This window comes from Hemibagrus wyckioides, linkage group LG21, assembly GCF_019097595.1.
Source record: "Hemibagrus wyckioides isolate EC202008001 linkage group LG21, SWU_Hwy_1.0, whole genome shotgun sequence".
Lineage (NCBI taxonomy): Eukaryota > Metazoa > Chordata > Actinopteri > Siluriformes > Bagridae > Hemibagrus > Hemibagrus wyckioides.
Genome location: NC_080730.1, coordinates 18,990,923 through 19,011,471, shown reverse-complemented (window position 1 = coordinate 19,011,471; position 20,549 = coordinate 18,990,923). Strand labels below are relative to the sequence as shown.

Here is a 20,549-nt window from a genome sequence, read left to right as displayed (position 1 = left end):
CTTTATACAGAATCACTGTAATGAAATGAATCTTTTGTACAGGATTGACTCACTGTTCGACTTCAAATCACTGTAATAAAATGAATCTTTTATTCAGAATCGACTCACTGCTCTATGGCGAATCACTGTATTTAAATGAATATTTTATACAAATTGGACTCACTGCTCTATGGCGAATCACTGTAATAAAATAAATCTTTTATTTAGACTTGACTCACTGCTCTACAGAGAATCACTGTAATTAAATGAATCTTTTATACTGAATCGACTCACTGCTCGACGGCGAATCACTGTAATAAAATAAATCTTTTATTTAGACTTGACTCACTGCTCGACGGCGAATCACTGTAATGAAATAAATCTTTTATTTAGAATCGACTCACTGCTCTACAGAGAATCACTGTAATTAAATGAATCTTTTATATTGAATCGACTCACTGCTCGACGGCGAATCACTGTAATGAAATGAATCTTTTATACAGAATCGACTCACTGCTCGACTCTGACTCACTGTAATGAAATTAATCTTTTATTCAGAATCGACTCACTGCTCTACGGTGAATCACTGTATTAAAGGTATTTTTTGTACAGAATCGACTCACTGCTCGACTGCGACTCACTGTATTAAAAGTATTTTTTGTACAAAATCGACTCACTGCTCTACTGCGAATCACTGTAATAAAATGAATCTTTTGTACAGAATCGACTCACTGCTCTACTGCAAATAACTGTAATAAAATGAATCTTTTGTACAGAATCGACTCACTGCTCTACCTTGAATTACTGTAATAAAATGAATCTTTTATTCAGAATCGACTCACTGCTCTACGGCAAATCACTGTGATGAAAAAAATATCAAATACAGAATCAATTTAGTCTCGACCATTTTATAAACAAAAGCTATTTGTAGTTAATAATGAAATTTAAAAAAAAAAACATAAGAAATAAAAGACATATGCTAGTTATTAAATAGTAAGTGCAGGTAGAATGTGACAAAGACACGAGATGGGAAAAGAGTTTTAAATCTGGACTCAAAACTCTCTCAATTTAAACATGTAAACAAATTAAACATAAAAATACTGGGTCTGACAGTCAAAGATCTGCGAGATATGTTAACCAAACTGAAATAATTAAAATAAAACAGACCTCTTTTGCTAAAACTCCAAAGTCCAAAAAATTCATCCAACTCATTTAAAAGAGTCGTTTAAAAAGGAACCGATTCATTCCCAAAGTGATTCATTAGTAATTTATATACAGACCCAGTTACTCACTCAGTCACTTTCAGTCAGAGCTTAATCCTGGTCACTGGGTGTGAGATGGAAATACAACCTAGATGGGACACCCTGCAAACACACACACACACACACACTTAACTGCAAATTAGAGTCACTAACCCACCAACTATCATCTTTTTTTGGAGTATGGAGAAAACCAGAGACAGATGAACCAACAGGAACATGGCAAGTTCATGCACAATGACTTGAGTGAACTTATTTAAATGAAAACATTAGTACTTTCCATACCACTTTTGACATTCTGACTCCACATGCCATTACACACACACACACACACACACACGAAATAATCATTAAAATAATAACAACTTGGCACAAAAAAGGAGGTTAAACAAGAGCTGGACTGAGGAGAACCCAAAATGGACAATGTGTGCCTGGCACTGCCATACACTGTATGTGTGTGTGTGTGTGTGTGGGAGACAGTGAGAGTGGAGGGGGTCTAGAGGCCATCTTCTCTTTTCTTGCTCTCACTTTCACATGAATATGTGATTAACTGTTGCTACTGGTTACTGCTCACACACACACACACACACACACACACACTCTGGCCAGCTGTTTTATCTCTCTGAGTGAGTGGGGGGGGGTGTTCCCCTCTCTCTCTTTCTGTCTGTCTCAGAGCATCAGTGCCATTGTTCACCTGCTGCCTCAAACCCACCTGGTGTTTACTGCTAGGCAATAAACGCTCTGTGTGTATGTTTGTGTGTGTGTGAAAGAGAGAGAGAGAGAGAGAGGGAGAGAGAGGGAGAGAGAGTGGACTTACTCTACCAACATGCGCACATCCCTCCTGATTCTCTCAAAAGCCTCCTGCTCTAAATAACGGCTCAGCTCCTGATAGATCTTTTGTTCTTTATCGTAACATCTGGACACATGTGCACATCTGGCTCTAACATCGCTTCAGAAAGGGATTTCACAGGACCTTCAGGACCCCACCAGGTGAGAGTTATTAACTTTTTTTCATCTAGTCTTCATATGATTTCTGATATTTGGTCATGATTTCAGCGTGCACATGCAGCCACTACTTTACCGAGAAGAATGATACAGTAATTTGACCCGTGTTGACATTCACTTGATGAATCAGGTTTCAGCTCTTAGAAGCAAATTGGATGGATGTAGTGCTGTTGTTAAGTGCCAGGGGATAAATGTTCACACCCACAGCCAAGTCAAAGTCCATCCAAATCCTGAGTACTGTACGACAAACATGAAAAAACAGAATTTACATGAATTAGACAGGAGGGAAAGTTGAACCATGGGCTAAAGCAGATATATCACTGCAAAGAGAGAGAGAGAGAGAGAGAAAGAGAGTGAGAGAGAGAGAGAGAGAGAGAGAGAGAGAGAGAGAGAGAGTGTGTGTGTGTACAGGAGAGTTGGGACACGGCGGCACACCTGGGCTTGTGTAAGGCTAATGGATGTTAATGAAGGCAGCCTGTGTGTCCAGCGCACTCCTTAATGAGGCTGAAGAGTAAACAGCACTTGCTCGGCCCGGGCGGCCGCGCTTCTCCTCGCTCTTAATCATTCAGCACAGATCGGTTTTCTGGAAACTGATTACGTTCACAGTCTAAGGGCCAGATCCTGGGGTACAGATTAAACCGGCTCTCATTGTCCAGTGCTAGGGACTGCGTGCTGAATAACCATTAGCCGATGATTTGGAAATGGAATAGAAGTTCACAAGATTCAGTAGGAATCAGTTCAGCAGAATGACTGTTGCATAATATTATAGAATAATGTATAAAAACATATAATCATTATAAAATAATAATGCTAGCATAACAGCAGAAGTTCTAATGTTAGTATAATTGTTTCAGTATGATCTAATCAGAGCATCATCATCTGAGTATAATCTAAATATCGTATTCATCTTATAATCTAATGATTTTGGAAAACCAAGAGTATTTAATTTCAGTATAATTTAGTATCTCATGTTAGTGTAATGCCGGTCATTTTTTACAATGTGTTAGTATAATAATTTAAATACTCGGTATCTAATGTCACTGTTATCTAATGTGAGTATAAATCTCATCATATAATCTACTGGAAATTTAATCAAATAGTAGTATAATACCAGAGGTGTAATATAATAATGTGTAATAATGTATGTAAAATGGTGTATATATATTAAAAGAAGTATTATGAAAAAATAGAACTGTAGTAATGTTCAGGTTATTGGGTGGGAGAGTACAGCAGCGTCGAGTAAATACATGGCTGCATCAATACACAGGAGGTGTCATACTACTGATGGATAGATGGATGGATTGATGGATGGATGGATGGATGCAAAAAGTAGCAAATAAACAATAAAAATGTGCAAATAAACAAAAAAAAAAGTTCAGGATGGAAATATCTTTAGGTATATAAATGTTAAATAAATAAATATATTTACATATATAAAGGAGTGATGTCCTTAGAGATGTGGACACTCAGGAACCTAAACATACTTCAGAGAGGTGCTTCTGGAAATTTCTATTCAGGAACCACTCCCTGGTGGACATAATGAACGTCTCTGGTCAGTCAGTCAGACCTTTTTAGAAGCCTAAGATTGGACACCACTGGAGTTGACACCAGAGATCAGACCCCCAGATGAAGTCAACATTACGTGTTGAGCCAAATAAACAACAGTCAGATCTCTTTATGCACTAGCCTCTAGCTTTCTAGCTGTAACATGCATCAGAAGTGTTTAATTGTGTTATGATGTCCTGATGTGTGTGCATCAGCCCATGTGTCTAAAGCACTGCGTCAAATGAGACTTTTCAGAAAGCTCCTGATCACCATAGCAACATTTTTCTCGTCTTTGTAAAAGTTAAATAAGAGCATATTGTTACTGTCAGAGCGGCTGTTACGGAAAATTAATCTACATCACCATCTGAGCAAAATAGGAATAGTTTTAGACCACGGTGTAGTTACATTTTCAATCTGATTGGTCCAAATGGTAATGCCTGAGATGGATGGATGGACGGATAGATGGATGGATGGATAGGTGGACAGATGGATGGATAAGTAGATGGACGGAAAGATGGATGGACAAGTAGATGGACGGAAAGATGGATGGACATGTGGACAGATGGTTGGATAGATAGATAGATAGATAGATAGATAGATAGATAGATAGATAGATAGATAGATAGATAGATAGATAGATAGATAGATAGGATCAAGCTTTTACATAGGAATAAATGATAGTTTAAGGAATTTTAAGGTGGAAAGATCAATTAAAAGATTTGTTTATTGAAGCTTACACTTTATTAAATCTTACATTGTAAATCATTGATTTTAGACTGATATTGACCAGAACCGTTATCTGTTTGCCCGAGCTGATCAGATCGGATGTGAAATCAGATCGTTTTTTTTTTTTATCCGATCTACAGATTTTATATTTCGTAATCATGTCTTTTACATCGACTAACAATTCTCTTCATTAAAGGCAAATTCAGGTTGGTTACTTATTATCAATATTTCTCATCACATCATTACATAAAAGGAAATCATGTATAAAATCGAGTGGCTTCGATTATTAAAGTAAAAAAAAAATAGAGCATTTGTGCTTTTTATTTCCCTCTGTGTTTAAGTTTTACAACGTGGACCTGGCCTTATATAACTGTCATAATCTGAAACAGTGTCCTGACCTCATGGACCTCATTAATACACACCGTGCACCGAACTCGGTCCATTAGAGCAGATTAGTCAGGATAAAAATCAGAAACGTGCCACATGGCCTGAACTAATGAGCCCGTAGGACCAAAGCATTCTGGGAAACTTTCGGGGAAATATTCTGTGAAGAGCAGAGGATGTACAGGGTGCTCAGAGATAGATGGTCTGAGGCACTCTGTGTGTGTGTGTGTAGGAGAGAGGGTTAAACACAAGGTAATATTTCATGTTTTTGTACTTGCCGTCGTTATCAACGCTTCACACCAGACGGCCGAGGAGTGTGTTTGGAGATAAAGCTCTCTGGCTTCCTCATCCGCATGAAAGCGCGTGGGAGCTGAGTGTGCAAGCCCTCGTCCTATCCATCCGATCCATCAAGATCCGCACAGAGATAAAGCTGAAAAACACCATGCAGCAGTGATGATGTAACACACACACACACACACATTTACAGCACCCATTAGTGCCTATAAAGTGTATTCACCGACACATGGCTCATACTTGAAAAAAAAAAAAAGAAAGAAAAACCCTGAGATGATGGACAAACAAATGCAGGTCCGCGAGCAGGAGGCACGATCGGCTTCAGAAGACATTTCAGAACTCGGGTTCGATTCTGAAACTTACTTTTAATGTAAATAATCAGTACTGCTTAGAGTTCACTGAAAATGTAGTCTTCTGTTGGAGCGGTGCTTGATTGTCGTGCTCTCAGCTTGAGGATCTGCCTGAGTGTTGGAGAGATGTTGATTTTGTGGAGATTTTGAGTAGTGTGTGTGTGTGCATGTGTGTGTGTGTGTGTTGTGGATGAGCTGTATTACGAGGGCATGTTGTGTGAGTGTGTGGGAGGATGGTTTTGTGCGTGGGGGCATTGTATGCGTGTATGTTTGAGAGAGAGAAAAGAGAGAGAGAAAGAGATGCAAGTGTGCGTGTGTGTGTGTGTGTGTGTGTGTGTGTGAGAGAGAGGTGCAGGTGACAGTGACCTCACTCTAATGCTAATGCCGCTTAGAGCAGAAAAGCCTCCCGCAGCTGCAACCCAACAAGCTGCCTCATTATACTCACCATCAAAAGGTTAGAGAGAGAGAGAGAGAGAGAGAGAGAGACAAACACAGAGAAGGGGGGAGACAAAGAGAGATAGACAGAAAGAGAGACATGAAGAGACAGACAGACAGAGGGAGAGACTGAAACAGAAAAGAAGAGAGAGAGAGAGAGAGACAGCGATGAGATGTGAAATGAGAAAGAGGTCACTGAGATTCAGAAAGATGCAGAGCAAGCAAAGGAGAGAGAGAGAGAGAGAGCGAGAGAGAGAGAGAGAGAGCGAGAGAGAGAGAGAGCATTAAACAGAGAAATACAGAGTGTTATGAATAATTCTCAGTGATCAAACTCCCACTCTCTCGACTCATCCATCCAAGACAAATATTGAACCAAAGGATTATGAGTCTAGAATTAATCTGAGAACAATGTGACATTCTTTAGGGTTCATGACATGAGTAAAAAAAAAAGAATCCCAGGTCAAAAAGTCCTGAGGGTCATCAGTGTGTGGCTGTGACACTCAAACAATCTACATAATAAGTTGCTAATCCTGACCGGTGACTGACTAGCGTCCCATCACCTCTTAAAAATCTTGAATTTAAAGTGAAAATGTGTGATTTGTATATTTTCTGTATTTGTGTTACTGATATCAGCCATTTGAAAGAAGAGTTTAAGAGCATTTTTACACAAATGGCTAAGTTATCTTTATTTCATCAACAGGTCTGGCGCGTGATTAGTCAATCCCAGCGTCGTTTGTGTTGGACAATGGAGGAATCCGTGATTGTGACACGCGCTGCATAGATCTGAGCTCCAAACATGGCAGCACCTGGATTCCCTCAGACCCCTGACCTCAACGAAACACAAGCTAACCACTCGCTGGAACATGGCGCATCTGTGCACCCTACTCCCAGCATGCAGCTGGGCACCATGTCCAATCCACAGTCCCGTCTCAGAGATGCCATGGGTCTGGCGGGCATGGTGACGCTGAACGCCGTGGCTCTGTTGGCGAACCTGGCTGTGCTGATCGTGGTGCTAAAGGCGGCACACCTGAGGAAGTACAGCTTTGTGTGGCACCTGTGCGGCGTGGATGTGCTGTGTGCGGCCCTCCTCATGCCCTTGGCAATTGTGTGTGGCTCACCAATCTTCGCCGGGGTCATCTTTACGCCGCTTGAGTGTCGCCTGTACGTCTTCCTCAATGCTTTTCTGATCTCTGCCTCCATCTTCACAGTGACGGCGATCAGCGTCGAGCGCTACTACTACATCGTGCATCCGATGCGCTACGAGGCAAAAATGACTCCCCGCATTGCCGCTGCAGTCATGGCACTGGTCTGGTTGGCGTCTGCTGTCCTTGGGTTGGCCACTGTGTTTGGGTGGCCCAGTTATCGTCACCACAGCGCCATTGCTGCCGCCCACTGCTCACTGCACTGGAGCCACAGTGGGCACCGGCGCGTTTTCTCCATCATCTTCTGCGTGCTTTGCTTTTGCGTCCCGGCCGCCATCATTCTAGCTGTGTACGCTAACGTCTACAAGGTGGCGCACATGGCCGCCCGACACAGGGGGCCTCTGCCTAGCTGGGTGCCTGCAACACCCCGTCCAAAACACCGCTCCGACTCCGTCAACAGCCAAACCACCATCATCACCAGCAGCTCGAGTGCCCGGAGAGGGACAGGGATGCACGCACCACGCAGGCCACGCCGGACACTGGTGGGCGGTAAAGCAGCGCTCACACTGGCTGTCATCGTGGGCCAGTTTGTCCTCTGTTGGCTGCCATACTTTGCCTTCCACCTGCACTTGTCCCTGGGTGTCGCCCACAGCTCGGCTGATGAGGCAGAAGGCCCCGTCACGTGGCTGGCGTATTCTTCATTCGCCGCAAACCCATTTTTCTACGGCCTGCTGAACCGCCAGATCCGTGAGGAGGTGTGTAAGACTATGTGCTGCTGTTGCCGCTCGCCCAGCAGACCCGCGAGACCGGCAGCGTCCGGGCACGATGCCTCGGCACACGAAGACTTCCTGCACTTCCTGAAGCGCAGCAGCTCGGTGGAAGCCACACGCAGCAGTTACAACACTGCGACTCCCAGAAACACACTGGACCAAACCGGGTTCAGGATACCAGGACAGATCCCCGAGGAACTCACCTAGGCTGCCAAATCTGAAATCTGAAATGCTTAAAATGGGATCCAGAGCTGGAACATTCAAATCATATCTAAATCTAGAATCTGCAAATGGGATCCAAATTTGGGGACTTTTAAATCAGATCCAAATCTGGAATGCTAAAAACAGATCCAAATTAAAATAAGACTGATGGACGATTGAAATATGATCCGAATCCATGTTCAAATCAGATTCAAATCTGGAATGCTCAAAACTGATATAAACACAAGACTCGGGACAAAATTAATGACATACTGCTCCAGCATTCCTGCTATTTCTGCAATGAAAGCAGGTCTAATCAAACAAATCTGATCAAGTGAAGAGGAAAATAAGAAATGTACAGTTGAATTCTATTTCAGGTCTGCTTTGTCATGCTAATAGCATGTGATAATGAGCGATGTAGTCAAGGCCACACACACACACACACACACAGTTTTATACTGGGCAGTTTATGTACACTCACTTTTAACACGGGCTACTATTTTTAAATAATCAAGAAGATCAGAATTTCAGAGTAAAATTTCTGGTCCATTCCCGAAGTAAAGCGATCCGGTGACTTGAATTAGATTGAATCAAATATGTGAAAATAAAATCTGATACTGAGGTCAGGCTGTTCGAGGACAGCCTCAGATACTCAGGGCTGTTTAGTTTGTGAGAAGATTTTCTTACACGAATGCCACAATAACGCCTTTAATGATCGTCTTCATGAGTGATTTATTTAGAACCTGAATTTTCCTCGCGGTCCGTAACAACACATCTTTATTCATTCGCCTTAAAACGCAACACGAGACAACTCTAACTCAGTTTTTGTATCGGGAAACCTCTCAATCTCTCCTTTAAATCCGTCTGTTTCATTTGTTATTGATTTTTAACAGATATCCTGTATTTCGGCGCCGGTGCTTGTCGAGTTGTTCGCTCCTTTGACGCGGCTGCACAAGGCATTAGAATCTATGACAAGATGTTGTTTAATATTGCTTAAGGAAGACATTTTAACATTAATATTCAGTCAGCTGTGATGTGAGTAGCTTCATGTCGCGTTCCCAGTGCTGTTGCGAAGTGATGTTTATTTGGAACGATATTTATTCGAGTTTGATAATCTGTCTTTCTGTTTTGATTTCTGTTCATTCTTCTCCACGTGGCTCTGAGATGTTTCTAAGATCTCCTGTCTCCCTGCTGAATAAAACACCCTTCACTCTGTCACGGCCAACTGTGTTATACAACGTGTCTTTGTTTAGGAAAAAAAAATAATGATTTAACAGCCTCGGCGAGCTCCACTGCTGGATAATGTGTCTGCTAAGTCAAGGTCCAGGGGATAAAGAAAAGCCTGCTTTATCACACTATAGAGCAAAAAGCATAAGTAATGACCTTGCTGCATTTAATACTCCATGACAACCGAGGAATTAAAGCGACACACTACGAAGTGGAGGTTTTTAGTGCAAACCATCTGCTATAGCATGACTCTAACATCCATCCATTTTCTATACCCACTTTATTCCTAATTAAGGTCTGCTGGAGCCTATCCCAGTGCACATTGGGCAAAAGGCAGGGATACACCCTGGACAGGTCACCAGTCCATCATACACACACTCACTCCTATGGGCAATTTAGAATTACCAATCAACCTAATGGACTGTGGGAGGAAACCAGATTACCTGGAGTAAACCCACGCAAGCACAGGGAGAACAGGCAAACTCCACAAACTCACCCTGCCTGTTCAGGCCCGGGATTCAAACCCAGGACCGTCTTGCTGTGAGGCTAATATAATATAATGCACTAATATAATATAGTGCATACCAGCCCTATAATTTGAGTTTCGGGGGCATTAAATGCCCCTTCTTCTGATGTTGTGTGTTGATATCTGTGTATTACGGCGTTTCACAAATCCAAACACGACATGTCCACCTTCTACTGTATCGATAACATCTAACATCATAAACTGACACTATCATGTAGGTTTACTGTTCCATGTTACATCTCTTCCAAAGCAGCATGCCATCCGTCCATCCGTCCATCTGTCCATCCAGAGCAGAGGATTGATGAAGAGTCGTGACCCTGATGCTGATATGTACAGTTATATAAGAGAAAATCAGGGCTGGAACAGCTGTAGAAACATGCTACACCTGCTTAAACATAAACACACACACACACATAACTCTCTGCTTTAAGACGTGTAAAATCTGTGTGACTTCAACAGATATGCAGCATAAAAACATCTAATAAATTGTCAGGTTAGAGGACAGCGCATTCGAATAAAAAGGCATTTCTGTCTCTCCTCCCCTCAAAAAATATCCCACAATGCCATGACCATCTGTGTGATTAAAGAGGGATGGCATTAAACTAACATTACTGCACATCGCTACAGGCTACACACGTGCTTCTGCTTATTAATGTGATTTTCAGATTCTGATCCTGTTCAGATTTAAAGGGAATCCTTCTCAGTTTACTTTTATATATATTAGGACTCAAAGAGTTTTATCGTATTTGACGTTTAAGCCAAACGTGCACACAGAATCACATGGGTTGTCATGGCAACGATGCAGCCAAGCATCGTTTCGTCGCTACAAGCACGAAGCTGTCGACTGGAACACTTTATTCGTTATGTTTCAGTAAAAACAGAGATAAACGTGTTCTGCTTTGGTGTACTGCTCCCCTGCTCGTGACGTTTTATGCATGCGGTCATCACGTGCAGGACATCGTTTCAACAACGATGCACCCAAAAGCACATCAGTCCTCCTTGTAGAGAATTTTCAGTCTAAATACTGAAATACTGCTGTGACTGAGATAATTAATAAATAAATAAATAAATAAATAAATAAATAAATAAATAAATAAATAATATATTATTATAATTATAATATTATTAAAAAAAAATAATAATAATAATAATAATAATAATAATAAAACAAAGAGAAAGATAAAATCTTATTAATAATCCAGTCAATAGAAATGTTTGTCTTCTGTCTGTATGAATACTGCTTCTGTTAAATTCTTCTTTTCCTTTTTTATCCAAAGAATAATACATCAGCCTTGTCCTGTCACACACACACACACACACACACACACACACACACACTCAGCCATCTGCCACAGAGACTTAGTCCATTAGCGCCTTCATGTACCACAGTAAGTAAATCCAGCACACATGCACTATCTGTGTATGTGCATGTGTGTGTATGTGCATGTGTGTGTGTGTGTGTGTATGTGTGTGTATGTATGAAAATAAAGAGCAAAATATTCACTTTATTCTACTTGTTCTTTATTTTCATACACACACACACACACACACACACACACACACTGTAAACTGCATCTGTTGTTAAATAAAAACACAGCATGTGAAGAAAAAATTGCTTTGCTCCAAATAGACCAAATTATATTTAAAAAATTATCATTCATGTTTTTTTAACATCACCAAACTTTCATTTCTGCACCTTGGTCTGATTCAGTAGGTCAGTAGTGGACTGACCAGGTGCGTGAGAGAAAGAGAAATACAGATGTTTGGGGTTAAAGTGGCTGTGTGATTATAAATACACTCTGATGTGTGATGTGTAAACAGAACAAGAGGTTTTTTTACCACATTATCCTGCTGCTGCATGACGCAATGGCCTCCGTTTCTGTCGCAGAATCAAACGCCGCTGTGTTTCTCTGAAAGACGTCATAGCTGACCTCATCAGCGGCGATCACACACACACACACACACACACACACGGTTACGCATGACTAATGCGTTCTGTCAAGTAAACAATTCACATGCTAGATGAACAAGAGGACAAGCTCGTGTTAAGCAAAGTGCAGTACACTTAAAACACCATACCGACTGACTGAGTGCCAACATCTCTAAATATCCATCACATTAAAGAAACACCTTTCTTCCATGGAGTCTGGATTCTGATTGGTCAAATGGTGTTGATTCATATTCTATAACGGTGGCTCTGACAGTAGTGTAGAAGCAAGTCACAGGTTTACGTGAATGAGCTTGTTTGAATATGTTGAAAAATAAATGCTATGAAAGTTTTCTTTAAGGTGATTTAAGGAAGTAGTCTCCATTGTCAGTGTACACCGATCAGCCATAATATTATGACCACCTGCCTAATATTGTGTTGGTCCCTCTTTTGCTGCCAAAACAGCCCTGACCCATCAAGGCCTGGACTCCACTAGATCTCTGAAGGTGTGCTGTGGGATCTGGCACCAAGATGTTAGCAGCAGACCCTTTAAGTCCCATGGGATAATTAAAGGATACTTACAGGACTTATAAGATACTTTTGATAGATACTGACCACTGCAGACCGGGAACACCCCACAAGAGCTGCAGTTCTGGAGATGCTCTGATCCAGTGGTCTAGCCATCACATCATTTGGCTCTTCATCAAACTCGCTCAAATCCTTACGCTTGTCCATCTTTCCTGCTTCTAACACATCAACTTTGAGGACAAAATGTTGACTTGCTGCCTAATATATCCCACCCACTAACAGGTGCCATGATGAGGAGATCATCAGTCTTATTCACTTCACCTCCCACTGCTCATAATGTTATGCCTGATGGGTCAGAGGTAAAGCTGTAATTTTAGGTTTCCGAGCATCTTCCGGACAGAGGAGTTTATGCTTCATGGTTTCTTACATGACGTGCTGCTCTTTGTGGTCTAAATTAAACAAAGGAAAAAAGGTGGAAAAGGAAAAACTGTTTACAGCTGCGTAAGAACTTCACAAATATAACTATAAATTTGTTCTTACTTCGATCCACAATGTTGACCATTCATCATAAATAACTTGTTTAGAACATAAACTTTTTTCAGAATAATAAAAGTTAAAGAAGCTAGTCGTTGTGTTTGCGGTGTGTAAAGTCTTACTGTAATGTTCACGATGGTGACGCTGAGGTTTATTCTCCTGCCTTTATGAAACACTGACAGGTCGCCAACAATCTCAACCCCATTCATCACCTCGCTGTGTGCGTAATGGATTCCAGCGGCGTACAGCTGTGGTCACGCTGAAGGCACTTTGCAGCTTTAATAATGAATTGTTAAACATTTGATTTGGGTTTCAATGTGTTGATTCTCAGCTCTCTCTCTTTTTTTTTTTGTTCCTTTTGCAAATGTGAGTGAGTCTGGAAGCGAGTCTATTTGCAAACACTGAGAAATTGGACATTTTTGATCTACGGACCTAAATAAGCAGATACAGTGAAAGACTTAATGAAATCCTCTCTATATGTGTTGTTTGGATCCCACAATTGATTCTTAACATATCCATTAGCTACAGATTTAATCACCAATCAATCAAATTAAAGCTCTGAGAGTTTGAGTCTCATAATGTTGTTGTCGTTGTTGTTGTTATTTCAGCAGCTCCCTGTTCGGGGTCGCCACAGCTGATCATTTGGTCCGAATGTTTCGATGTGGCACAGGTTTTAAGCTGGATACCCTTCCTGACACAACCCTCCCATTTAATCTGGGCTTGGGACCGGCACTGAGAGTTGAGTCTTCAGTGGCTGGGTTAGCGCCCTGCCTCGGGCCACGGCAATGAGAGCACAGGATCCTGCCGCTGGACCACCAGGAGGCTTAGTAGGAGTCACATGATATTACAAAATGTTTGGACACAATAGGTACAAATAAAATGTACATTGGTGAAGATGCCAAGAGTGAGCGGAGCTTCATCATGAATAGTGTTCAGAATTTCACGTGTCCTGGTTTAACATTTTTCTGGGTGATTCTCCAAAGGTTTAAAGTCTAATATAAAATAAACTGTAAAACTGAAGCTCTTCTATGAACACATGTACACTGATGGATTGACCGGTGGTGTAAATGCGTAGCTTTTAAATGAAATGCTCTGTAACGCACAGCTCTACGTGCAAGCAGAGCTCCTGAAGTTCAGCAGAAGCCAAAGGTGGTGCTGTTGAGCCTCTATCGAGTAATTTCGAGTAAGTCAGGAAGTTGAGAGTCGCTAGAGACACTCCAACAAAATCACTGATGATGTCTTGGTCTGCATGAAGCGGGCGTGAATCTCAACACGCTCACGCCTCAAACCCACTGCACTGTAGTCCGTCTACAGCAAGAACCTGTGATTTATCAGATCAGAGACATGCTATACAAAGAGGACAAATTTGATTTGATTTACTTGAACAGAATCACTCAAGTTTCTTCATTTCAGGTTATTTTTCTGGCCCCCCAACAAAAATAATCATCTTCCTTAAACAGCAGCTCATGTGCTACCGTATTAATAAAGAAGGCGGGATCATTTGGGGTAAACAGTGTGATGTGTGAAGGCAACAGCGGGCTCTAAAGATCACATACTGCCCCTTTAAATATCTACTGCCATAAAGTTATGCAAGAAAATGACTCTGATTGTGAGGATCCCAGCTCTGACCCTCGTTGTGCTTCTCTGGTTACTTACAAGAAGAGAGTTTAAAAAGTGACGGGCCATCCTGCAGTATTTATAGCTCATGTAGCAGGGGGTATAGATCTTCCCACAGGGAATTCTTGTACGAGTCACTTTCCTAATATATCCGTCCCTCCACCCGGGCACTGCAGCGACACAGCCGACATACTGCTCGGAGTTTTACTGTGTTAAGGAGTTTTTCCGTGTTCATGACCGGCACCATGATGCGGAGTACGGCTCCTGTAGATACAGAGATCAACCTCGGGGACAGCGACAGTGAGGATAGCGAGGAACAGCAGCCGTGGAAGACGCAGCTGGAGACGGTCATGGAGGAAGAAGAAGAGGAGGAAGAGGAGGACATGGTCTCGACGCAGAGCGACACAAGGCCTCTGATCAACGAGAGAGATCCGCGACAGATGAACGAATGCCTCAAGGTAACTGAATAACTTTACAGGATCCCAGGGTCGTGTCGGTGAGACTCAGTCTGACACCAAAAGTAAATTTGAGGTTAAATCTGGTGGACAGATCATGTGCTCTTTGAGGAGAACTTCATGTACTCTTCAGAAGACCCTCAGGTTCAGGTCTTGAAGACTCTACAGCAGAAAATAATTCACTGGGTAACATTTTGGCATACAATTTTCTTGCAAAAAAAAAAATAACTAATGCCACGTGAACTTTAACATTAAATCCATTACCAATAACCAAATACCATCAGGTGATGGAAATCCAGAGCTGTAGGATGCTCCATACTTACCTGACTTCATCTTATATTATGGTTCTTTTGCTTTGGACCATTGCTGCATCAATAACTCCTGCGAAAGCAGAGATCTGAATTAAATACTCAAACCACAATTTGCATTCATTTTTTTCAGGCAAAAGTGTGCTCTGAAGTATTTTGCAAACACTCAATACAGTGTCAAGCACCAACACTGAGAAGGAGCACTCCTGTCCTTCTGTCCACACTGCTCTTAACAAACAAGTTTCTCTCGAGAGGTCTGCGTCTCCTCTTGGCTCAGTGGGTAAAGTGTAAAGAGCGATTGTTTTTAAGTAAATGCTAACAGCTGCTGCTCTGAGACAGATGGAGGATAAAAGCAGCACAAGTGTTCCTGATCGAATCTTCAGCACCATTATAGCAGCGTACTGACGGAGATTCATCTCATACCATGTGAGCGGGAAATCCCTGAAATAACAAATAGCTTCTGCAAGTCTGTACACCAAGAAAGATCTTTAGCTGAATAAGTTGTGGCAAATATATGTAAGGGTTCTGTGGCTGATTAAAATCTTCATGTTTCAAGCCATTCATAGCACAGCTCTGTTGAGTCTGATGAGTCTCTATTATTAGTAAAGAAGATTTAATGGTTTATAAGGGAGGTTTTTCGTAAGAAGACATTTATTTACTATATATGGAAGGAGTCTCCAGTGTCAGAGGTAAAGCTGTAACTTTAGTTTTTCAGGACAAAGGAGCTGGTGAGGGAACGACTAAAGCTGTTGTAACATAAGGGATAACAGGAAATAACAGATTTCAGAAATGTTCTGTAGCATTAAATGCAACTATAACTCACGTGTCGAATCCTGTCACTAAGGGCTGGTGTGGGTGCAGGTACACTATATTGGCAAAAGTTTAGGGATGCCTGCCTTTACATGCACAGGAAAGTAATATGGAGTTGTCCCACCCTTTTGCAGCTACAAGCACTTATAGACAGCTTCAACTCTTCTGGTCGGCTTTCCACAAGGTTTAGGGGTGTGTTTATGGGAATTTTTGACCATTCCTCTAGAAGCGCAGTTGTGAGGTCAGGCACTGATGTTGGACGAGAAGGTCTGGCTCACAGTCTCCACTCTAATTCGTCCCAAAGGTGTTCTATGGGGTTGAGGTCAGGACTCTGTGCAGGCCAGTGAAGTTCCTCCACACCAAACTCACTCATCCATGTCTTTATGGACCTTGCTTTGTGCACTGGTGTGCAGTCATGTTGGAACAGGAAGGGGTCATCCCCAAACTGTTCACACAAAATTGTCCAAAATGTTTTGGTATGAAGCTGAAGCATTAAGAGTTCCTTTCACTGGAACTAAGAGTCCAACCCCTGAAAAACAACACCTGAATTCAATGTTTTAGAGGGGTGTCCCAAAACTTTTGGCTATATAGTGTATTCATTCCAAACAAGCAGGAGCCACACCTGATTCCACCGATTTAATCAGCTGATCTTCACTTTCAATATACTCTCAGGTATGACTTCTGTATGCGCGATTTTTAGAAAATAATCAACTTTCAGATGGGATCATTAACTTGGCTTCATCACACCACTCTGCCGCTGATAGTTTTCCTACAAGTGTTTAAATTACTACTCGTATGCCACATTTCACATTCCCTCAATACAGTACACACAGGAGTAATGAAAAGCGAAGCAGACACATATATTAAACATGTACATTTTTATCGACCTGTGCTGTTGTGTCTCAAGTTCAATCTGTTGAAATATGCTTCACACCACGAGGGGATTGAAGTATTCTACAAAACCCCCTAATTAGTGCTCACTATAAGTGATGTGATTACAGAGCGTGTTGTTCATATGCTAATTTTCCACTAATGAGCTGAAGGAGTTTCGGTGCAGGTTTGTTTGCGCAGGCTGATGTTTATCTGCATCTCATGAGACTAACACCAACCTCTGACTGAAACGGGAAACACAAACTCATTGACAATGACCCAGTACCAAACTCAGCTCAATGAAGGTACTGTACCATGCTGTGTAGCTTGAACATAGCAATATCAGTAGCTGTAACCTGACCGTGATTGTGGTTATAAGCTAGCTGCTGCTGATTTATAAACATCAGTGTGACATGAAGTCTCAGAAACCACATACTGTATACAGGAAAGAACGTCACAAAACCCTCAAGCTGCAATTTTTATCTTGTTAACTATGAGAGTGAGAAAAAATACGGTCTTGTGAGGAAATGACTGTTTATAGCTGCTATAACGTAAGTGAGAAACAGAAACAACTTTGTTTGTAACTGCAAACAGGGAAAAAGCGTGCCGTGTTCTTCTTTAATTAATGATTTTAAAACGTCTAAGCAAAAATCTTTGCCGAATTGCTGTTAAGAAATAAAACATTTTAGTATATGCCGTTATGGATAAACAATAATCTCAGTAACTCCACTTGATCAAACCACCCTGCTTATTATTTTCCTATAACAGAATGACAGGGTGTTTTATTTTTTACTTACACCGATCAAGCATAACATTATGACCATTATGCCTAATATTGTGTTGGTCTCCCTTTTGCTGCCAAAACAGCCCTGACCTATGGAGGCATAGACTCCACTAGATCCCTGAAGGTGTGCTGTGGTATCTGGCACCAAGACGTTAGCAGCAGATCCTTTAAGTCCTGTACGTTGTGAGGTAGGGCCTCCAAGGGTCACACCTCGCAACTTACAGGACTTAAAGGATACTTCTGATAGATACTGACCACTGCAGACCGGGAACACCCCACATGAGTTTTGGAGATGCTCTGATCCAGTGGTCTAGCCACCACAATTTGTCCCTTCGTCAAACTCGCTCAAATCCTTCCATTGTTCCTGCTTCTAACATCAACTTTGAGGACAAAATGTTGACTTGCTGTCTAATATATCCCACCCACTAACAGGTGCCATGATGAGGAGATCATCAGTCTTATTCACTTCACTTCTCACTGCTCATAATGTTATACCTGATCGGTGAATATCACATGATGACACGGCTCAGTCTCTGAAAGGTCGGGGCGACCTTAAAATATCCGTTGTGTAAGCTGTGCATGTGTGTGTTTGTTTAGGTGAGTTTCGAGGACGTGATAGCCGAGCCCATCTCGGTGCGCAGTGGAGACCGGGTGTGGTTCTGGAGCAACGCGCTCTTCGAGGTGTCCCGGGTTTGGTTCTATCGCATCGTCACCGCGGTGCTCGCCATCCCCTTCTCCATCACTGCTGGAGTTCTCTTTGCGTTCCTCACTTGCCTTCACATCTGGTACGAGCAGTTTATTGATTATTATTTAATATCAACATCTTAATTTTTGAATATAGTGTTGTAGAGGGGAACTGAACTCCACACTTTCGTCAAGTTACCTTTAAGTGTTTTCCTCTGAGCCCGGGGTATTTGCTGTAATCATTTGCACAGTAGCTGTAAAGCTAGCGTAGCTAAAAGGCTATCTTGGCTCACCATTACATGTACATAAACTTCATCAATCAGAAGAATAACTCCATATTGTATGTTAAAAAATGAGTAAAAAAAATAAATTATAGCTGCAATTTGTAATAGTTAAGAGTTTCTAGGAAGGAGGGGGGCTTGTCCTTTAAAAATGCAAATCGAATCAAAAAATCTGAATCAATTATAATGTAATGAACTGGTGAAACCAAACCCTGTGCTGAACAAGAGAGCTATTTGAGCTGTGTAGCTTTCGTCCATTTTTATGAATAACATTAAGTGTCCTACAGTGTCACAAAACTGATCGGGAAGAAATGCTGAACAGTTTTTCATCTATTTGGGAAGAGAAGAGATTAAACAAATTCTTAGAGGACAAGTGTGTTCATAGAGTCTGGATAGAAATGCTGCAATCCTTTCCTCTCGTTGCCTTCCAGGCTTCTCACACCATGTGTAAAGGTAGTCTTCATGAACACCGGCCGGCTGGAGATGCTATGGAAGAGCCTCCTGGACATCTTCATCATCCCGGTCTACCACAGCGTCTCCAAGTGCTGCACGAGTGTCAGCGTGCACTTGACACGCGAATGAAAAACTCTCTCCTGGACCATTTTTATCTAAACAGGAGCTCCCAGAGAAGAGACACGGTCACCAGATGTGGTGTGGTCGTGACGAGACTCTATGGATTCGCTCTACTTCGTTTTTTGTTTTTTATATAAAAAATGACCAGATAGGACTGGGGTCAGTCTTGTGTTGGGGGGGAAAAATACTTAATATACAATCAGCATCAGGAAAAGTCAAGTACCTACTGTGCTGTTTTGTACGTCATGTCTGAAAGCGTGAAATCCTATCCCACAATGCACTACTGTAGGCTGATGTTCCAAACAGGGCTGGTGTTATTATCAGTGCATAAGAATTGATATTCATGGTGGTGGTGAAGCACAAGTTATTTTCGTCTCAATTCCTATGCAAAAAGAAGTCTAAAACCTAAAGGACTTCAATTAAATTGTTGGATAGATACATGCCATAGTGAAACAGAATTAACTTTAAGCCAAAATAAAGTCCATTTTAGCTCCGGTCTTTAAGGTAATCTGCATGAACTCCTTCACACGTGAGGTTTTTTTTAAACTACACAGGTATTTTCGTGACACAATATAAACTCATTTCTAATCCTTTTTTTTTTTTTTTTGCACTGCTGTACATTTTTTGCTTTTTTACCTTAAATCTGTATCTCATAAAAAAAGAGAGGCAAAGCTTACTCTCGTCTCAAATTGAAATTGGGGCGGCGATGTGTTTTATCCCATCTATTGAAATTAAATGAAGCACCTTTTGTTTTGGTGGAGGGAAAAAAAAAACCCTGCAAATTATTCTGCACTATTCCAGGCCTGATTATTCGCAGCACACCATTTTTATGCAAATGGCTGGCTATTGAGCTGGGAGAGCTGGTCCTGTGGGTGGATGTTGGTGGATGGCTCTGTTTTGCTGCTGATCCGAGGACAGTTTTGACAGCCTGATAATGAGGTGAAGCTTGAACACCAGAACAAAAAGGAGAACAACATCAAAATCAAGGCTCGTTTTAGGGACACAGCGTTCTCCACAATGATGAACAGAATGACCACGGTCGTGTACAACGCGTCCAGATCTTCTGATCAACACCCTCTGGTGGTGGGAACAGGGCACTCGATGCGAGAGATTGTGGACAATTTTTTGTCATACATAACTCTCAATATTTTGTGATACAAAAGCCTAATCAGTAAAACCCACCTTTCAAAACCTGCTGTTCAGCCAGTGGGGTATGGAGAACATCTCTCTCTCTCTCTCTCTCTCTCTCTCTCTCTCTGTCAGGGGTATGGTCTACATGCGTGGCATTTGGAAATGACTATCAGGCATCTATATTTAATCACAGTTCCTTTGGGA

At 41.6% G+C, this 20,549-nt stretch overlaps 2 protein-coding genes across 2 annotated transcripts; both read left to right on the top strand.

Moving 5' to 3' along the window:
• Positions 1-1,801: 1,801 nt before the first annotated feature.
• si:ch211-213o11.11 (probable G-protein coupled receptor) lies at positions 1,802-9,305 on the top strand. The gene is made up of 2 exons (XM_058373230.1): positions 1,802-2,228; positions 6,678-9,305. Exon 2 carries the CDS (start codon positions 6,774-6,776, stop codon positions 8,094-8,096), a length of 1,323 nt encoding a protein of 440 aa, XP_058229213.1. The 5' UTR covers positions 1,802-2,228; positions 6,678-6,773; the 3' UTR covers positions 8,097-9,305.
• Positions 9,306-14,296: 4,991 nt separating this feature from the next.
• Positions 14,297-20,543, top strand: cav4a (caveolin 4a). The gene is made up of 3 exons (XM_058373242.1): positions 14,297-14,907; positions 18,274-18,461; positions 19,073-20,543. Exons 1-3 carry the CDS (start codon positions 14,683-14,685, stop codon positions 19,221-19,223), a joined length of 564 nt encoding a protein of 187 aa, XP_058229225.1. The 5' UTR covers positions 14,297-14,682; the 3' UTR covers positions 19,224-20,543.
• The last annotated feature ends 6 nt before the right edge of the window (positions 20,544-20,549 follow it).

Coding starts and splice junctions, on each gene's coding strand:
- cav4a (XM_058373242.1), top strand. CDS start 14,683: ATGACCGGCACCATGATGCGGAGTACGGCTCCTGTAGATACAGAGATC. Junction 14,908..18,273: donor AGATGAACGAATGCCTCAAG/GTAACTGAATAA, acceptor GTGTTTGTTTAG/GTGAGTTTCGAGGACGTGAT. Junction 18,462..19,072: donor CTCACTTGCCTTCACATCTG/GTACGAGCAGTT, acceptor GTTGCCTTCCAG/GCTTCTCACACCATGTGTAA.
- si:ch211-213o11.11 (XM_058373230.1), top strand. CDS start 6,774: ATGGCAGCACCTGGATTCCCTCAGACCCCTGACCTCAACGAAACACAA.